This window comes from Hemitrygon akajei, chromosome 21 (genome assembly GCF_048418815.1).
Source record: "Hemitrygon akajei chromosome 21, sHemAka1.3, whole genome shotgun sequence".
NCBI classification, from domain to species: domain Eukaryota; kingdom Metazoa; phylum Chordata; class Chondrichthyes; order Myliobatiformes; family Dasyatidae; genus Hemitrygon; species Hemitrygon akajei.
The window spans coordinates 38291717-38309284 of record NC_133144.1 but is presented as its reverse complement, the minus strand read 5'-3'; the positions used below and the strand labels follow the sequence as shown (position 1 = coordinate 38309284).

Genomic DNA, 17568 nt, shown 5'->3' with positions numbered 1-17568 from the left:
ATAAAGTGGTAACTGTAAAGAATATCAATGAATGAGCAAAAGCATAGAAGACAACAAACTGCAAATATGAATAAATAACAATAAATAACGAGAGCATGAAGTAACAAGATAAAGAGTCCTTGAAGTGAGATCATTGGTATTGGAACGCCAGATATAGAATGAGTGTAGATGTTCTCTTCTGTTCAAGACCCTGATAGCTGAGTAATAGTAACTGTTCTTGAACGTGGTGGTGTGAGTCCTGAGGCTCTTGTACCTTCTTCCTGTTGGCAGCACTGAAAAAAGATCATGGCCTGTGGGGTAAGGATCTTTGATGATGGATGCTGCTTTTCTACGACAATATTTCCTGTAGATGTACTCAGTGGTTGGGAGGAGGGTGTTACCTGTGATGAACTGGGCCAAATTCACTTCCTGTTGTAAGATTTTCCACTCAAAGGTATTGGTGTTCAAAGCCATACCAGGCCGTAGTGCAACCAGTCAATACACTTTCCACCATACATCTATAGAAGTTTGTCAAGATTGTTGACGACATGACGAATCTCCGCAGACTCCTAAGGAAGTAGAAGTGCTGTCATGTGTTTATAGGATGAGTCCAAGACAGGTCCTCTGAGATCGTGGCACCCAGAATTTTAAATTATTGATCCTCTCCACCTCTGATCCCCGATAAGTACTGGCTTGTGGACCTCTGGTTTCTCTATCCTGAAGTCCATAATCAGTCCCGTGGTCTTGCTGACATTGAGTGAGAGGTTGCTGTTATGACATCACTCGGCCAAATGTTCAATCTCCCTTCTGTATGCTGATTCACCACCACCATTGATACAGCCCACAACATAAATATGGTGTCGGAGCTGTTTTTAGCCACACAGTCATAGGTGTAAAGCAAGTAGAGCAGGGAGTTAAGCACACAGCCCAATCCGATCTGGCTGACAAAAAAAAAGTAACTTCATGTTTAGGTAAGAGAGGGAGCAGAAACCAGGGCACAAAAAGCCAGTCAGCTTAACTTCCATCATCAGGAAAATATTACAAATTATCATCAAAGATGTAATGGCAACCCTATCCCAAATACTTAATTACAATTTGGAACCTAACACTTTGATTGCTCTTTTCGGCACCTCCGGAGAGGGGGACACGCACCTAAGCCCAACCAAACGTCACATACTGTCTTTTGCCTCTCTTTTGGCCAGGCACGCAGTCTTGCTCAGGTGGAGGGATGCTGCCCTGCCCACCCATGCTCAGTGGCTCAGGGACATCATATCCAGTCTATACCTTGAGAAGATCCATTATTCAACTCTCAATTCGGACATAAAGTTCCAAAAGGTGTGGGGACCCTTTCTTGAATATTTTCAGAATTCCCAGCCAAACTAAAGGTTCATCCCTTCTTCCTTTCCTCTACACATAACTCCCCGACTTTCAGCATTCTTCGATAAAATTCTACGAACTCAGACGTGTAAACATACAACAGTTTATATTTTCCTTTCGGTTAGTCCTGACGAAGGGTCTCAGCCCGAAACGTCGACAGCACTTCTCCCTATAGATGCTGCTTGGCCTGCTGCGTTCCACTAGCATTTTGTGTGTGTTTCAACAGTTTATGTGTTAGGAAAATACAACTTCTCTTTACTAATGCAGCTCTGTGGGGATAAAGGTTCTGTTTAACTGTTTTTGTTAATGCAATGATGGCTTGGAGATGGGAATTGGGAGGGGTAGGTCAGGGCAGGGAGGCAACCAAATCATGATAGTACTATGGGTGCATCTCTTTCATAGATGTGAATTGTACATTCGTTATGTACTGCACAAACCTCCTTTGTACTATGCTTTCTTGACTTAAAAAAACAATAAATATATTGCTGAGAAAAAAGATGTAATAGCAGGGAACTTGTAAAATCCAAGGTGATTAGGCAAAGTTAACATGGTTTTGTGAAGGGGCTATCAGGTTTGCTCAGGAGTACTTTAAAGAATTTCTATGGATAGAAAGGAATTGCTGGATATTCTATACCTAGACTTCCATAAGGCGTTTAATAAGATGCTATTTCAAATCTTACAGAGAATGTACAGGTTGATATGGGATGTAACCTGCTGGTGTGGATGGAGTATTGAGTTAACAGAGAATGGGTAAAACAGGATTTGTTTTCCTCTGCTGGCAAAACGTAACGAGAGGTACAACATAAAGAAGGGCATTGATAGGCCGATGAGAAGAGGGCCAGAATGGTGAATGGAAGGAGGAAGAAGGGGGAGGGGGAAAAATTACCGGAAGTTAGAGAAATTGCTGTTCGTGTCATAAGGTTGGAAGCTACCCAGATGGAATATGAAGTGAGGCTCCTCCCACCTCAGAGTGGTTCCATCTTGGTGGTAGAGGAGGCCATGGACCGACAGGTCGGAATGGGAATTGGGATTGGTCTTAATATGGTTGGCCACTGGGTGATCCTGCTTGTTCTGGACAGAGTGAAGGTGCTCAACAAAGCAGTCCCTCAACCTACAACAAGAGAAAATCTGCAGACAAGCAACACACACAAGGTGCAGGAAGAACTCAGCGAGCCAGGCAGCATCTATGGAAAAGATTATTGTCGACATTTCGGCCTGCTGAGTTCCACCAGCATCTTGTCTGTGTTGCTTGGAGTCCCCGATCTATGTTGGGTCTCACTAATGTAGAAGAAGCTGTGCTGGTGCTCTGGATAGCATAGACGGCCCTGATAGACTCACAGGTGAAACGCTGCCTCACCTGGAAGGGCTGTTTGGGATCCTGAAAGGTTGTGAGGGAGGAGGTGAATGGTCAAGTGCAGCACTTCTTCCGCTTGCAAGGATATGTGCCAGGAGGGAGATTAATAGGGAGGGACGAATGGACAAGGGAATCACAGAGAGAGCGATGCCTGCTGAAAACAAAGAGAGGGGGGAGGTAAAGATGTGTTTGGTGGTAGGATCCTGCTGAAGATGGCAGAAATTGTGGAGAATGATGTGCTGTATGTGGAGGTTCTTGAGGTGGCAGATAAGGATAAGAGGAACTCTGTCCTCTTTAAGGTGATGGGAGGACAGTGTGAGCGTGGATGTTCGGGAAATGGAGGAGATGCGGGTGAAGGCAGCATCAATAATGGAGGTAGGGGAACCCTATTCTTTGAAGAAGGAGGACGTCTCTGACGTACTGGAAAGGAAAGCCTCATCCTGGGATGTGGCAGAGACGGAGGAACAGAGAAAAGCAAAGAGCATTTTTCCAAGTGAAAAGGTGGGAAGAAGTAAAGATAGCTGTGAAAGTTAGTAGGTTTATAAAATATAACAGTAGGCAGTCTGTCTCCTATGATCGAAAGACAGATATTAAGAAAGAGGAGAGAGGTGTCAGAAATTAACCAAAGGAATTTAAGGGCAGGAAGGAGGTTGGAGGCAAAGTTGATGAAATTGACAAGCTCAGCATGGGTGCATGAAGCAACACCAATGCAGTCATCAATGTAGCACAGAAAGAGTTGAGGAGCATTACTAGTGAAGGCATGGAACATGAACTGCTCCACGTACCCAACAAAAGGACAGACATAGCTGGGACCTATGTAGGTGCCCAAGGTTACACTTTGGGTTTGAAAAAGTGGGAAGAGCTGAAAGAAAAATTGTTGAATGTAAGGACAGTTCCACCAGATGGAAGGGGGTGGTGGTAGAGGGGAACTGGTTAGGTCTGTTGTAATAGTAAAAAGTACTTTATTGATTCCGAGTGGGAAATTCCTTCATTACAGCAGGAACATTTAAAAACACACTAGCAGCATGCAGACTTAACTAATAATAATATACACAATAATAATGTGCCAATGTCCAATAACAATGTATGAAATTATAAAGCAGAAACAATTGTACTATGATGTGTGTTCTCCTGTCACACAGAGATGAACTGCTGCATATGCTTATTGCATTTGGTAAGAAAGATTTTCTGTAATAATCCTTATGACAGCAGAGCTGAATGTCTAGAAAGAAGCAGAGAAGCCTTCTTGATGGGAGATAGAGATGTATAGGAACTGAATATCCAGGGTGCAAATTAGGCAATCAATGCCAGGGTATTAAAAATTGTTGGAGAGATCAAGAGCATGTGAAGAATCGCACATCTAAGTGGGAAGAGACTGAACCAAGGGGAATAAAATGGAGTTGAGGTATGCAGAGACAAGTTCATTGTCATCTGCAACTTATTCTTGCCTCCACCTATCATCTCCCAGCTTCCTTGACTATTTCCACTCTTCTCTCCTCCATTTGCCCATCATCTGTCCTCACCTGGATCCACATATCTCTTGCTCCAGCCCTTCTGTTCACTTCTTTATACTGGCTCTCTCCCCTCTACTCTTCCAGTACAGGAGAAGGGTCTTTATCCAAAATGTCAATGTCCATTTCCCTCCACAGATACTAACTGACCCTTTGAGTTCCTCTAGCATTTTGTCTGTTGCTCTAGGTTCCAGCATCTGCAGATCATCTGTCATTGCCCTCAAGAAGTATATGGCCTACACCTCCCTTTATTTCTTACACACTTGTGTTCTAATGGAAGGCCTTGCTGTTTGTATCTTGCAATTCAATGCCAGGGGGGATAATTGCTAAACATAACCTAATAGGCAAATGAGTGATTGTCCCAGAGCTTGCTAGAGCAGACAGAGAATGTGCTGCTTTATTCTTTAAATCAATGCTGAACCAGCAAGTTAAATGTTGAAGAGGGAAAAAAGTGAGCAGAACTATAAAACATATCTTAACAAAAAGACTGAGGTCATAGCAGCAACACTGGCAGAAGCTGTTCCTTCAGTGACAAAGGAACAAATACCCGATTCAAGCAGTAGCTCACAAAAACCAAGAAACAAGCTGCGTCGTTGGGCATGCCTATTTTAACATGCGAGAAAGTACAAACGTTTGTAGAAGGCAAGGTACTGAATACGGTAGAAGTTAAAGTAAGTAAGGTATTAGATTCCCTTTATGGAAACCATAAGATCAACGAGGCTGACTAAGCTTTTTGTAAATTCTTAGTCAGCATAGTCCATACAGATTTCTAAATGGACTATGAACAGTAGTTCACTTTTTGCTCTCTTTTTGCACTACTTAAGTATTTTTAAAAATACATTTCTCAATGTAATTTATAGTATTTTTTTATGTATTGCACCATACTATAACCACAAAATAACAAATTTCATGACAGATGTCAGTGATGATGAGTGATATTATCAGTGAGCAGTTTCAATTCCTGGATGGGACCATCTCTAAAGATCTACGTATCTTGGGCCCAACATATTGATGCAATTGTAAAGAAGGCATGAGAGAGGCTAGATTTCATTAGGAGTTTGGGGAGACTTGGTATGTCACCAAAGACTCTAGCGAATTTCTACAGAAGTACCGTGGAGAGCATTCTAATTGGCTGCATCACTGTCTGGTTTAAAGGATTGGAAAAAGCTGCAGAAAATTGTAAGCTCAGCCAGCTCCATCATGGGAACCAGCCTCCTCAGCATTCAGGGCATCTTCAAAAGGTTGATGCCTCAATAAAGCAGCATCCATCATTAAGGAATCCCACCACTCAGGACGAGCCTCGTCATATTGCATCCATTAGGAATGAAGTGCAGAAGCCTGATGACACACACTCAATATTTTAGAAACAGTTTCTTCCCCTTTGCTATCAGATTTCTAAAACAACAATGAACCATCCCATGAACACTACCTCATTTTTTTGTTCTCTTTTTGCATTCTTTCTTATTGTAATTTATAGTTTTTTCCTTTTATGTGTTTGCACTTTACTGCTACTGCAAAACAACAAGTGTCATTAAATATGCCAGTGATATCAAACCTGATTCTAATTCTGATCATAAACCTGATTCTGGTTCTTATTCTAAAACAGAAGTTATAAGGGTTAGTTCTGGAATTTTATGGTGAAGTTAGCTACTGTCTGGAATGGCTGTTTTGTCTAAGGGGAAGATGGCCATGCATTGAAATCTGCATGACTCTATGGGTTCTTGACAGGATGGCTCTGAAAAAGGCGTCTGTTCTTGTGGGAAAATCTTGAACCACAAATCACTTTAACAATGGGAGGTCATCCATTTTTGACTACCTGTGATGAGTCTTTGGAATTTCTTTTCTCAAAGGATGGTGAAAGAAGAGGCTTTGATTATTTTTAATGCAGTAACAGACAGATTCTTAATAAGAAAAGCAGGGAAAGAAAAGTGTGTGCAAACTGCAGCCAGGTATGGGCCACGGTGTGGGATTAAGGTTACGTCTATCTCCTTTAGCAATACAGAATGACTCTTTATCTCCTTCTTATCAGATTCCTTCTTCTTCAGCCTTTCACTTTCCCACCTATCACCTCCCAGCTTCTCACTTCATACACCTCCCCCACACAACTACCCTCTCTCTCACCTGGCTCCATCCTTGCCCCTCCCACACCCCCACTGTTCCCTCTAATTTGTAATGACCAGTGTGCACAAAAATCTTGTATGTCCAATTTTTTGCCCACTGACAACATGTGCACCCTGAATTTTATATATATAGGCATTCATTTTAAAACACTGTCAATAAGAACTTTGATCTCCTCCGGATTCGGTTGTTTTTGTTCTCATTCATCCACACTCTCACAAAACATGCGTAGCAGCCCCATAGCGGGTAATGAAGGGTTTTCTCGCCAGAGTTTATGCACACCGTCCATATGGGATTTGCTCGTTAAATGACGCTTTAAAAAGTCAAGTTTCCAAATTTCACTCCACTTCTTCCCACTTCAAATTTTCCAGTAACTTCTGCATCGCAACATTACAGGCAGGTAACACCAGTTTCATGGGTTTTTTCTGTTAAACTTTTTTTAAACAATTTACTATTTAAGGTTTTATTTCATTGAGTTGAATTATAAAAATGGAATTACGTTCTGCATCTGTGGCTGCCTTTGTCACTTGTTTTTGGCAAACACTGCAAGGTAATGAGTAAACTCTGTATTCATCCTGTTACTTCCTCCCGCACAGAACCATGATTTAGAAGCCCTGTTAGAACTGTGAAATCTTGCACGCAAGTAAGGTACTGAATAAGTTCTGATGTAAAAGGACTTGAGGCTTTTAGTAAATGAGAGGAAGGAAAAAGCAAACACTGCCGTTTTTATAGTATTCAAATCAGAAATGACATTCACTGCAGTATTAGCCAAACACAAAACCGGTACAAAAGTTCATTTTCTTTCACTATTTGTAATTCACTAGCAGCCTACCCATGCTCTTTGTTTGTCCTGGCTGTAACAGTGATAAGACCAGCAAAAAGTAATACGTACAGGAAAAACAAACTGATAACAGGAAGTACACCAGCAAACAGGTCTGGCTGCAGAAAGCAAAAAGAAGCAAAGATGTAGGTTATATAAATAAAGGTCTTTAAAGGGAAAATAATAAAAGCATGGCCTATTTCCCACACTGTCTATGTGAATGACTGCAGAAACTGCTATGTTAATGTACCATTGTTTTACTGCTGATAAGACCCACTGCATAACTGCAGAAGTCTCGTTGAAAGAGCTATGTTCCCAGTAAAGTGTGGATGAGGTGTCTCCTTGAACTGCTGCAGTCTGAGAGATGAAGGTGCAGTCACAGTGCTGTTGAGTAGGGAGATAGCATTTCAATACAGATAAGTGGCTTGCTAGGTCAACATATGCTAATCAACCACATCTTACAATCAGTCAAAAAGCACTGAAACAGGCCATTCAGCCCATCATTTCAATGCCAACCTTTTTGCCCATCTATACACAAATCCCATTTGCCTGCATTAAGACTCTTATAAAGAAGCATCAGGTTAACTTTCCAGAATATTTTATTGACAATTCAACACTACTCATATTTCTATTATTGTCATAGGAATTTTTTAAATGAATTTGAATTCTCCTGCTGCCATAAGATAGCAATTAATATAGCCATTCTTATGCCATTTCAATATCACTTATTACTGATGAAATACCCTTGAAATGTAGTCACTCCGATAAGGAAAAGTGGTAACAATTTTTTATCTAACAACTTCCCAAGGAAACATGCAATAACTAAAGACTACACAATCTTTTCTTGGTAATGGTGAGTAAGGATTAAATACATTTAGAATACCAGAATATTATCCTTCTCAGCCAAATTTTCCTGCATTCTCCCTGAATACCAGGGAGAACAAACCATCTCCTTTTGAAGGTGTGGGATCTATTAAATCAGATTTGGGGAACAAACTGTTCATGTCCCATTCAAAACACTGGAGATTATTTGCACAACTCCCAGTCACATTACTGCGCTGTTGAAAATCAAGTTAACTCAGAATAAAACACATTTCGTGCACATTTTGCAGATGCTTTAGCATCACTTGGAAAATTTGTCTCTTCACTTTTTGGCAGGCTTTTCACTCACTCCCAGCAATTTTTGACCAACTTGTTCCGCACCCTATCACTGACACCGTCTGCTCTCCATCCTTCCACTCTCTGAAGAAAATGCACTCAGTGGCCACTTTATTAGGTACAGGAGTGGAACCCTGTGCAGTCTTCTGATTTGAAGATCCATTTCAAGATTTGATGTGTTGTGCTTTCAGTGATGTGCTTCTGCACACCGCTGTTGCACCATGTGGTTATTTGAGTTACTGTCACCTTTCTGTCAGCTTGAACCAGTCTGGCCAATCTCCTCTGACCTCCCACAGAACTGCCCCTTGTTGTTTTTCACCATTCTCTGTAAACTCTTAAGTCTGCTGTGTGTGAAAATACCAGGTGAACAACAGTTTCTGAGATATTCAAAACACCCCGTCTGGCACCAACCTCATTCCTCCATCAATCACTTAGATCAAATTTCTTCCCTATTCTGATGTTTGGTCTGAACAACTGAACCTCTTGATCATGCCTACATGCAATGAATGGTTGCCACATGACTGGCTGATTAAATATTTGCATTAAGGTGCAGGTGTACCTAATAAAGTGTCCAGTGAATGTACAAACGTTTGTATATTTATAGCATGTTAACTTAATAAAAGAGTCTTTGAACCAAAATATCAGTTTTGTTTTTCTCCTGACTGATGCTGAAAGTTCTCAGCATTCTCAGTTTTTGTAATCAAAATGACTTTGTTAATGATTTTGGTGAATGATAAAACAGTGGGCAGGATATGGGGACAATTTTTCCTGCTCTTAGACCATAAAGCATGGGAGCAAAATCAGGCCATTTGGCTCATTGAGTCTGCTCCAGCATTCTATTATGGCTGCTTTGTTATCCCTCTTAAACCCATTCTCCTGCCTTCTCCCCATAACCTTTCACATCCTTTCTAATCAAGAACCTATCAAGCTCCGCTTTAAATATACACAATGATATGGTCACCACTGCCATCTGTGGCAATGAATTCAACAGATTCACTATCCTCTAGGTAAAGGAATTACTTCTCACCTCTGTTCTAAATGATCATCAATTCTAAGACTGTAACATCTGGTCCTAGACTCCCTCCACCATGGGAAACATCCTCTCCACATCCACTATCTAGGCCTCTGAATATTCAAAAGGTTTCAATGAGATTCCCCCCCCCCCCCCCCATTCTTCTAAATTCCAGTGAGTAAAGGCCCAGAGCCATCAAACAATCTTTGTATATTAATCCTTTCATTCCTGGATCTTCTTTGATACATGACTTGGGTTGAACGGAGAAGCCAAGCCTTGATTTAATCTGACAGACATTTTCTTCAACAGTACAGCAGAGCCTCAGATTTTTGCTTATCCCTGAATTGGGAGTTTGAAGTTATGGGGTCCCTTTTGGCTTCAAAACGGGGACAATCTTATCAGTGCCCAAGTGTGGTGTGCACCCATGCTTTTGTGCTCAATTTTGTTGAGTGGTACTTGAATCTATAAACTTCTAACTAGGGTAAGAAGGATAACAACTAGGTCACAGCTATTACAAACATCCAGTGTCTGCTGGTTCAGGAATTTGCAACAATTGTATTTTAGAACAATAGTACACACTTACCCTGAGTGAATTAATAAAGGTGTCTATTTGTGCTTGTAGCTGCAGCCCATCCATAGACAGTGGCAATCGATGGTACCTATAATATCAAGCAACAAAAAATACTTAATCACTTATATATTTCTATAAAAAAAAGGACACATCTTGAGTCCATATCAGTGTAACCATCTGTTCACAACTATAAACTAATCACCAAAACCTGTGGGTGTGGCTTAATCCTGAATGAACAATGTGCCAAGACAAAATTAAAATATTTTTTCTCCTCTAATGTTCATCTGAATCCACTACAGACTGAATATGCTCCTGGTCCCAGGAGCTTTGGAAGCTGATCAGTAAAATCAAGCAGGATTCCTGGAATGCACACTCAGCGATAGAAACAGTGAATGCAACATTTATTCTTAAAATCCACCCTACTGTGAACTGTTATGTTGCCACCTTCACAGTATTGCAACATAGATTCAAGTGAATTAGACAGGTCACTAATTTCACTACAAAGCTGACCAATAAATCACTAACTCTTCTGGTAAGATGGCTGTGCATTCGGACACACCAGCTTTCAGGAGGGGAGGGGAAATCCAATCAAGAGTGTCCTTTTTACAATCACAAGACAATGCTGGGCATTAAGAACTTGAAGTACTGCAGGCCTACCCTGTGAGCAAGCTGCTCACTGGCAGAGGAGCTGGACTTTGTGTGGACCATGTTACTACCAGCAACAGGAAGGCAATGGAGTCGACAGGCAAAGGCCATGTGCACTCTAACAGCGAGTGATTGTCTTGGATGTTTCTCTTGTGATCGCAAGACCCTGTTGGACTCTGATAACGTAAAGTGCTGCAAATATGTTTCCCTTGTTTATTGGTGTGACACGTGGCAGGGAAGCTATGTAATCTTGGTTGTAGCAAGGACTAGGCCTCAAGCTGCGGGTTTGCCCGTTGCTGCAGTCCAGGGGAGGAAATGCTGGAGGCGGTGTAGCACGGCCTCCATGCTAAGCAACCCCCCCCTCCCACCCCAGTCAGTGGCTACCCTCCTGTGTTCAATCAGTGGAATGACAAGCTGGACTGCGTGCATGCATTCATCTGCGGACTGCTGAGAACTGCCAGCTCTTGCCGAAACACCCATGCACCATCAATTTACAGTACATACCTTTCAGGGACTTGGGCTATATTTTTGTGTGATTGTAAGTTTACTTTCTATCTTATATGTGCTATATGTGCCTTGTGCTGTGTATGACTGCTGGCACATTATTTTGCACCTTGGCCCCGAAGGAACGCTGTTTCGTTCGGCTGTGTTCGTGGGTATTGAATGACAATTAAACTTGAGGCAACTATGCCAGTTGTAGAATGGCTTCACTCAGTACAAACTCAGTTTATAAGAGGGTCTGTTGTAATTGCCACAATTAACACCTAAGATTAAATATTAACCAACAGCAAAGCAGCAGAGACACAACCCTAACCAATTCAAATACTCTACAATTTTAGTAATACTCTCAAAAGGTATTGTCTTATGAATGACACACTAGACCAAGGTCTCATTTGCTCGTTTAGACAGGTAGTCTTTGAAGAAGATCAAGGGTTTCTACTGGTATTCTCATTCTCATTTCTCTCTCAACCCCTAGTATCAGGTTAACTCATCTATTGTAGCTTTGATATTCCTGGGACCATGCTTAGGCTTGGTTTTGTCTTCTGAACTTCAGCAGTGTAACAAACAGCATTCCCATGTTTGACTGGATCACATTCTGAATTTAGACAATAGGCCTTGGAAAATGTCATCAACAAACAGCGGTGATATCCTAAACAGAACACATTCACTTCAAGGCCCTTGATGTATTGCAAGATATTCAAAATAAACAGAAAAGGCAGGTTCAAATAAAACAACGAGAAATACATCCCTTTTATATAAACACTGAAATGATGATGGATTTTCGGGAGAGAGAACTGTGGCATCTTTCAAAAATTAATCAGTAAAATCAGACTAAACAATCTGACTCTGGCTTTGGTTCATTTGGAACGGTGAGGCTGAGGATGGGTTGCTAAATCAGGTAAAGGAAGGTAACAAGAGATCTATTGCTTCAGATGCAGGCAGCAGAGCAACCCCATGTAACCTGCATGAATGAAATGAGCAGCCGGCACTAGCCACTGTCAACGAGCTGTTTACTCCACAAGGCGTAGTGTCCATATCTTCTTTTGACTCACTGTTCATTGGGCTAACAACAAGACATTCTTTATTGTGGTAGTCAATGTTCAACTAACACCAGTGAATGGGACAGAAATGGAGTCGAAACAACGTATACTTAATGGTATGATGTAAAACATACACTCACTGTCATACATATTACACAGAGGCCCCAAAGTTGTATAGGGCAAGATTTCAGGAAGTTAGTCTGAAACCTGCATCTCAAGTTGGATGTAGTGGGAGGTAGAAGTTAAAGAAACTTAAAAAATAATCCCACGGATGCTAACTGCCTCATTGAGATTGAGAACCTTATTTGTTGCTCCAGATTGTAGCATCTGCACTCTGCCGTACCCAGCCCCAGATTATTACTCACAAAAACAGGACACCACTCCCATCCTCTGCTCTAAAAAGCCATCTCGTAGGCATTCAACAAGTTTACTTTCTTGGGCTCCATTACCAACCTGAGTTTCTCAATCGACCTGCATGTTGAAATTTCCCACGACTACCATAACATTGCCCTTTTGACACTTCTTTTCTATTTCCTGTTGTAATCTGTGGTCACATCACAGCTACTTTTGGGAGGCCTGTATATAACTGCCATCACAGCCCTTTTAACCTTGCAGTTTCTTAACTCAATCCACAAGGAATCAACATCTTCTGATCCTATGTTCACATCTTTCTAATGATTTGATGTCATTCTTTACCAGCAGAGCCACAGCATCCTTCTGCCAACCTTCCTATCCCCCCAATACAACATGTAACCCTGGACATTCAGCTCCCAATTGCAACCATCCTTCAGCTATGATTCAGTGATGGCCACAACGTCATACTTGACAATTATGTAATAGTTCTGTCAGAAAGTACAACACCAAGAAGGTGTGCTTCACTAAGCAAAGTGCCATGGAAAAATAGCGGAAATCAAATATCTACTCTACACAAGATGGCCAGAACAATGAAGTGGGCACTATTTTCCAATCCCATGACAGGGATCCAGAAACCAGCCTCCTTACTTGGTTACACTCACAGTGGACAACCAGCCCATGAAATTTGAGCTGGATATAGTGTCAACTGTTACCTTGGTAAGACACTACACACATCCATGCTATTTTCAGTGCAGCTGTGAAGCACCAAATTTGGCATTCAGTATTTTGGAATCTGGCATACGGATAATTTGCTTACCAAGGTAACAGCTGACCCTGTATGTTTGAATTCTGCTATTTTCCCACGGTACTTTCCTTAGTGAAGCACACCTTCTTGTGATGCCCTACTTTCTGACAGAACCAGCAGACTGTCTTTTGATGCTTGCAATCAGACCGTTGGGCATGACTTTCCCCACATAGATGGCATCTCTATGGAGGCTTACACAATCTCTATGGAGACTGCAGACTGCGTGTATCCACTGGCAAAGGGGACGGAATCTGCATAGAGCCTCTCTTGACTGCCTCCTGGTGGCGAGCTGTGGAGCATGCTTTGTCCTGGAACAAATCATGCTTTTCGGACAAGAGGCTCTCCTGTGTCTGCCCATCTTGGATCCCAACAATCAATGTGTGGATAAGTATCACCTCCTTGAATTTGCTCTGAAGAATATCTTTGTATTTGCATTCCTGCACTGCTAGGGACAGTCTTGTGATGAAATCATCTACGTTCTTGTCGGGGTTCTGCCGCAGCTGCGAGTACCTGAAGCATGCCGTAAAGACATTATCTTGTGTCCTCCAACATGGCCCAAAGCCTCAAATGCATCTGTCGGCTCAGATTCACTCTGTAGGTGGAGAGCATCAAATTATCTCTGCCCAAATTCTCCCTAGTGTATGAGGGGCAGCTTGGCATCATTGCTTCCTCCAGCTTTGCCACTGGTGTTACAATTGGTAGGAGTTTGATGTAATTGTAATTTTTCCCTACTGCTGCCAGTTTCCAGGGGTTGGTTATGCCATAGTTGCAGCCCAAAAGGGATTTGGTGCTTGGAGTGGAGCAGCCATCTACCTTCTGATCCTCATCACCAAATGCTACGCATGCACAGAGCAAGAAAGACAATGGAGTGGTATGATTAAACTTTTTCACTGAGTCCTGTTAGTAACAGTACACGCTGAGCAACTTACAGTGTGGGGGTTCTGAGACAAAAGCATGTGCACTTGAAAGACTGCATGCAAAAGGCAGAAAGCCCTGCACGGGTAGGAGGTCCAGTCAATTCACTGCACAGCAGATCAGCACACGTGCACTTGCCATTCTGGCAATCGATCTTGTATGGTACAACATTCCATCAGATACTTGCTTGGCTATACTGTGGATAGTTGTTTAAATTGGGACAGTAGTTCCCAGATCTTTATGAGAAGGACTTGCAACGTCCACTAGGCTGGGAGCAATACTATCATATGCAAAATCAATGTTCCAGAGAGTTCATCCAGTTTCATTCTTTCTCCATTTCAACATAGTGCTAATGATACAACAAGTAACTTGCCAGGCCACTTCAGGAAAGTATTTAATTATCAATCATCATGGGAAGTCTGTGGTCATGCATAGCCCATACTGAGCAAGGGTGGCAGGTTTCCTCTCCTGATGAGCATTAGTACCTGTGCCCTTGTCCTTCTCAGAAGTGCAGCACACACCAATATTAGGGTCCACCATCAGCAGCAGATAAATCACATACCACAGTTGCCACCTTTGGCTTTGTTGTGTTTCTGGATATCCAGATGGGTAAACAGACTGCCTCAGAATGAAGACAACATAACTACTGCTGTGATATTTGTCAATCACCTTCATTGTTTCATATAGTTTAGCAACACCAAACTGTTGAGAGAATGGAAACATTTCAGAGCCTCTGATAGTTCCTATCACTTTCTGAAAATAGAGAACAGATTAGCAGATACCAGTCTGCAAGATGTTGGAAATATCACCTCCTATAGTACAGAAATAATATGTTTCAAAGTTTATCCCACAGTCAACCCAGCAACCAAACCTAATGTCCTTCCCACCTCACTCTGAGATGTTGCATTTTTGGCCAAAGATTTACCTCAGCAAGGACAATCCTACAGAAACATTGACATCCCACACAGGTAACTGAGGTAGCAGAATGTTTCCTTGAATAGTGAGCAAGTGTGGCCTCCTGCTGAAAGCCCTACTTCCCTTTCCTTTCACTAACTTGTCATGCTCTGTGCCCTCTGCTCACTTTCCCAATCATACTGATTCCTACAAGAAATGCCTACTATCTCAGCCTGGGAAGCTTTAGTTGGTTAGGCACCTGGAACATGATTCTAGTTATTTTAAAAGGACACTAGAAAGTGCCAAGCCCTTACACAATTATATCAGCTTCCTGCCAAAATCAATTAGTTACTAACCTGAAAGTTTATGATCCCTTTAAATAGCATTGTTGCCAGGGATGTGCACTTCTGCCACTGAACTGATGTTTATTCATGCAAGGTTAAGAGAGAACATTAGTTGGAGCACTGACCCTTACTTTGAAAAATATATTCAAGAAAATGTGCAAAATATGTTATGCAGGATGAACATACATCATTGCACTGTGAATAGTGATCTTGCTGAACAATTTACTTTTGAAGAAGTTTGACATAAGTTTTTAAATTTCCTTGTGTTGTACGGGTGATATTGGAGGGATTTTTGCACAGGTTCTAGCCCCTTGACATGCAATGACAGGAAGACATTTAGCCATGGAGAGAGAACTTGCCATGTGCACTAAGCTTCAGTGCATCCCCCATTTATAATGCTGGACCTCATAATTGTAAATCTTTAATGGTGACTGGCAGGAATGGTTCTTTGCATCTCAATATCCAGAAGCTTTCAATAGACCAAAGTGAAGCAATCTAATCATGGTTGCTTGTTCTGCAAAATATATTCATTACATGTTTGCCACTGCTCTCTCCAATATGAATAGAATGAGCCAGCACTATGCACCTCTCCATCAGATATGTGAAATGGAACTTGTAGACACACACCATGGGTCCAAATTTTGATCCCTTGTATTTTTATTTCAACACATCAATAAATTGGTTAGGTGCTTGAATACAATCCTTGGGTTGTGCCACTATGGCAGGCTAGCCCAGAGTGCAAGAGGTCATGGTGCCAGTTTTATCTTGGCTGTTGGATCTTAGTTTGTGGCTTTTATATCGCATTAAAATGGCCACCTCTTTTCTCAGTTGTGCACTGAGGAACATTTTTTAAATTATTGCAGCCAATCAATAACTTACCCAATTGCGAGACTTCATGAGTGAGCTTGAACAGAAAGAGGAAGGTGGTGACTAAACCGAGGGCCAGTTATGAGCCCTTTCCCAGTCTACTTCTTTTCTCCATCACAACCTCCACAATTATTTCAACAAGATCAGAAACGAGCAGAAATCGTGGCATATTTGTTACTCTTCCCATTTTAAACACTCATGAAACCAAGTATAGACTCTCCAGTAATGTCTCAGATGCTCTGGGCACAGTCCCACCCAAAAGGATAGAGTTGCTTGTTACATATGCACAGAGCAAGATTAGCAACAGAGCAGTACGATTAAACATGTTGACTAAGGCATGTTAGAAACATACATGTTGGGCAAGCATAGCAGTTAGTGTGACACTATTAAGCTCAGGACGTTACAGAGTTAGAAGTTCAATTCCGACATCATCTGCAAGGAATCTGTATGTCCTCCCAATGGAATACATTGGTTTTCTCTGGGCACTCCAGTTTTCTCTCACAGTCCAAAATCATACCGGCTAGTAGGTTAATTGGTCATTGTAAACTGTCCCATGATTAAACTAGGGTTAAAATAGGGGTTGCTGGGCGGCGTGACTCGAAGGACTGAAAGGGTCTATTCCAAACAGTATGTCAAACAATAAGTAATGAAAGGAGGCTCTGGCCACCAGGACCAAAATCAAGCCATGCAGAGTCAGATTGTTTGCTGCAAAATCCTTGTGGTTAGTGATGCACAGTGTTGAAAAACTACTTTATAGGCACCACGGTAATGCACCAGCTAACATGACGCTATTACAGCTTGGGGCGTCAGAGTTCGGAGTTCAATCCCAGCATCCACTGCAAGGAGTATGTACGTCCCTCCCCATGGAGTGCACATTTTTTTCTCTGGGTCCTAATGTTTTCCTCCCACAGTCCAAAGGCGTACCAGGTAAGTTAACTGGTCACTGTAAATTGCTCCTCGATTAGGTTAGGGTTTAATCAGGGTTGTTGGGGGTTGTTGAGTGGTGTGGCTTGAAGGGCCTATTCCGCGCAATAAGAGAGGGGCCCCCGCGCGTAGGAGGCCAAATTGATTTACCGCGCGATCAAATGTGCCTTTGTCTTTTTCTCACAATCGATCAGATAGAGAACAATGTTTACTACCTTTATCAATTGGGCTTCCGACAAGCTGTTCTCTTCAAATGAAGAAGTTAAAGTTTAATGAGCTCCATCTAGCTAAAAATAACTTTGGCACAAAACAGCTGTTTGTCCCATTGAACATTGAGAAAAGTATCCTCAACTATTTATGGATCCTTAGTTTCAACCTT

At 41.9% G+C, this 17568-nt stretch overlaps 1 protein-coding gene across 3 annotated transcripts in view; it reads right to left on the bottom strand.

The window, feature by feature from the left end:
* Positions 1 to 17568, bottom strand: part of LOC140714236 (paladin-like) — a 271350-nt gene that overhangs the window by 171290 nt on the left and 82492 nt on the right. For all 3 annotated transcript variants that reach the window (XM_073025263.1, XM_073025262.1, XM_073025264.1), the window contains one exon: positions 9913 to 9988. In XM_073025263.1, the coding sequence (XP_072881364.1) occupies positions 9913 to 9988 (76 nt within the window). The remainder of the gene's footprint in view (positions 1 to 9912; positions 9989 to 17568) is intronic.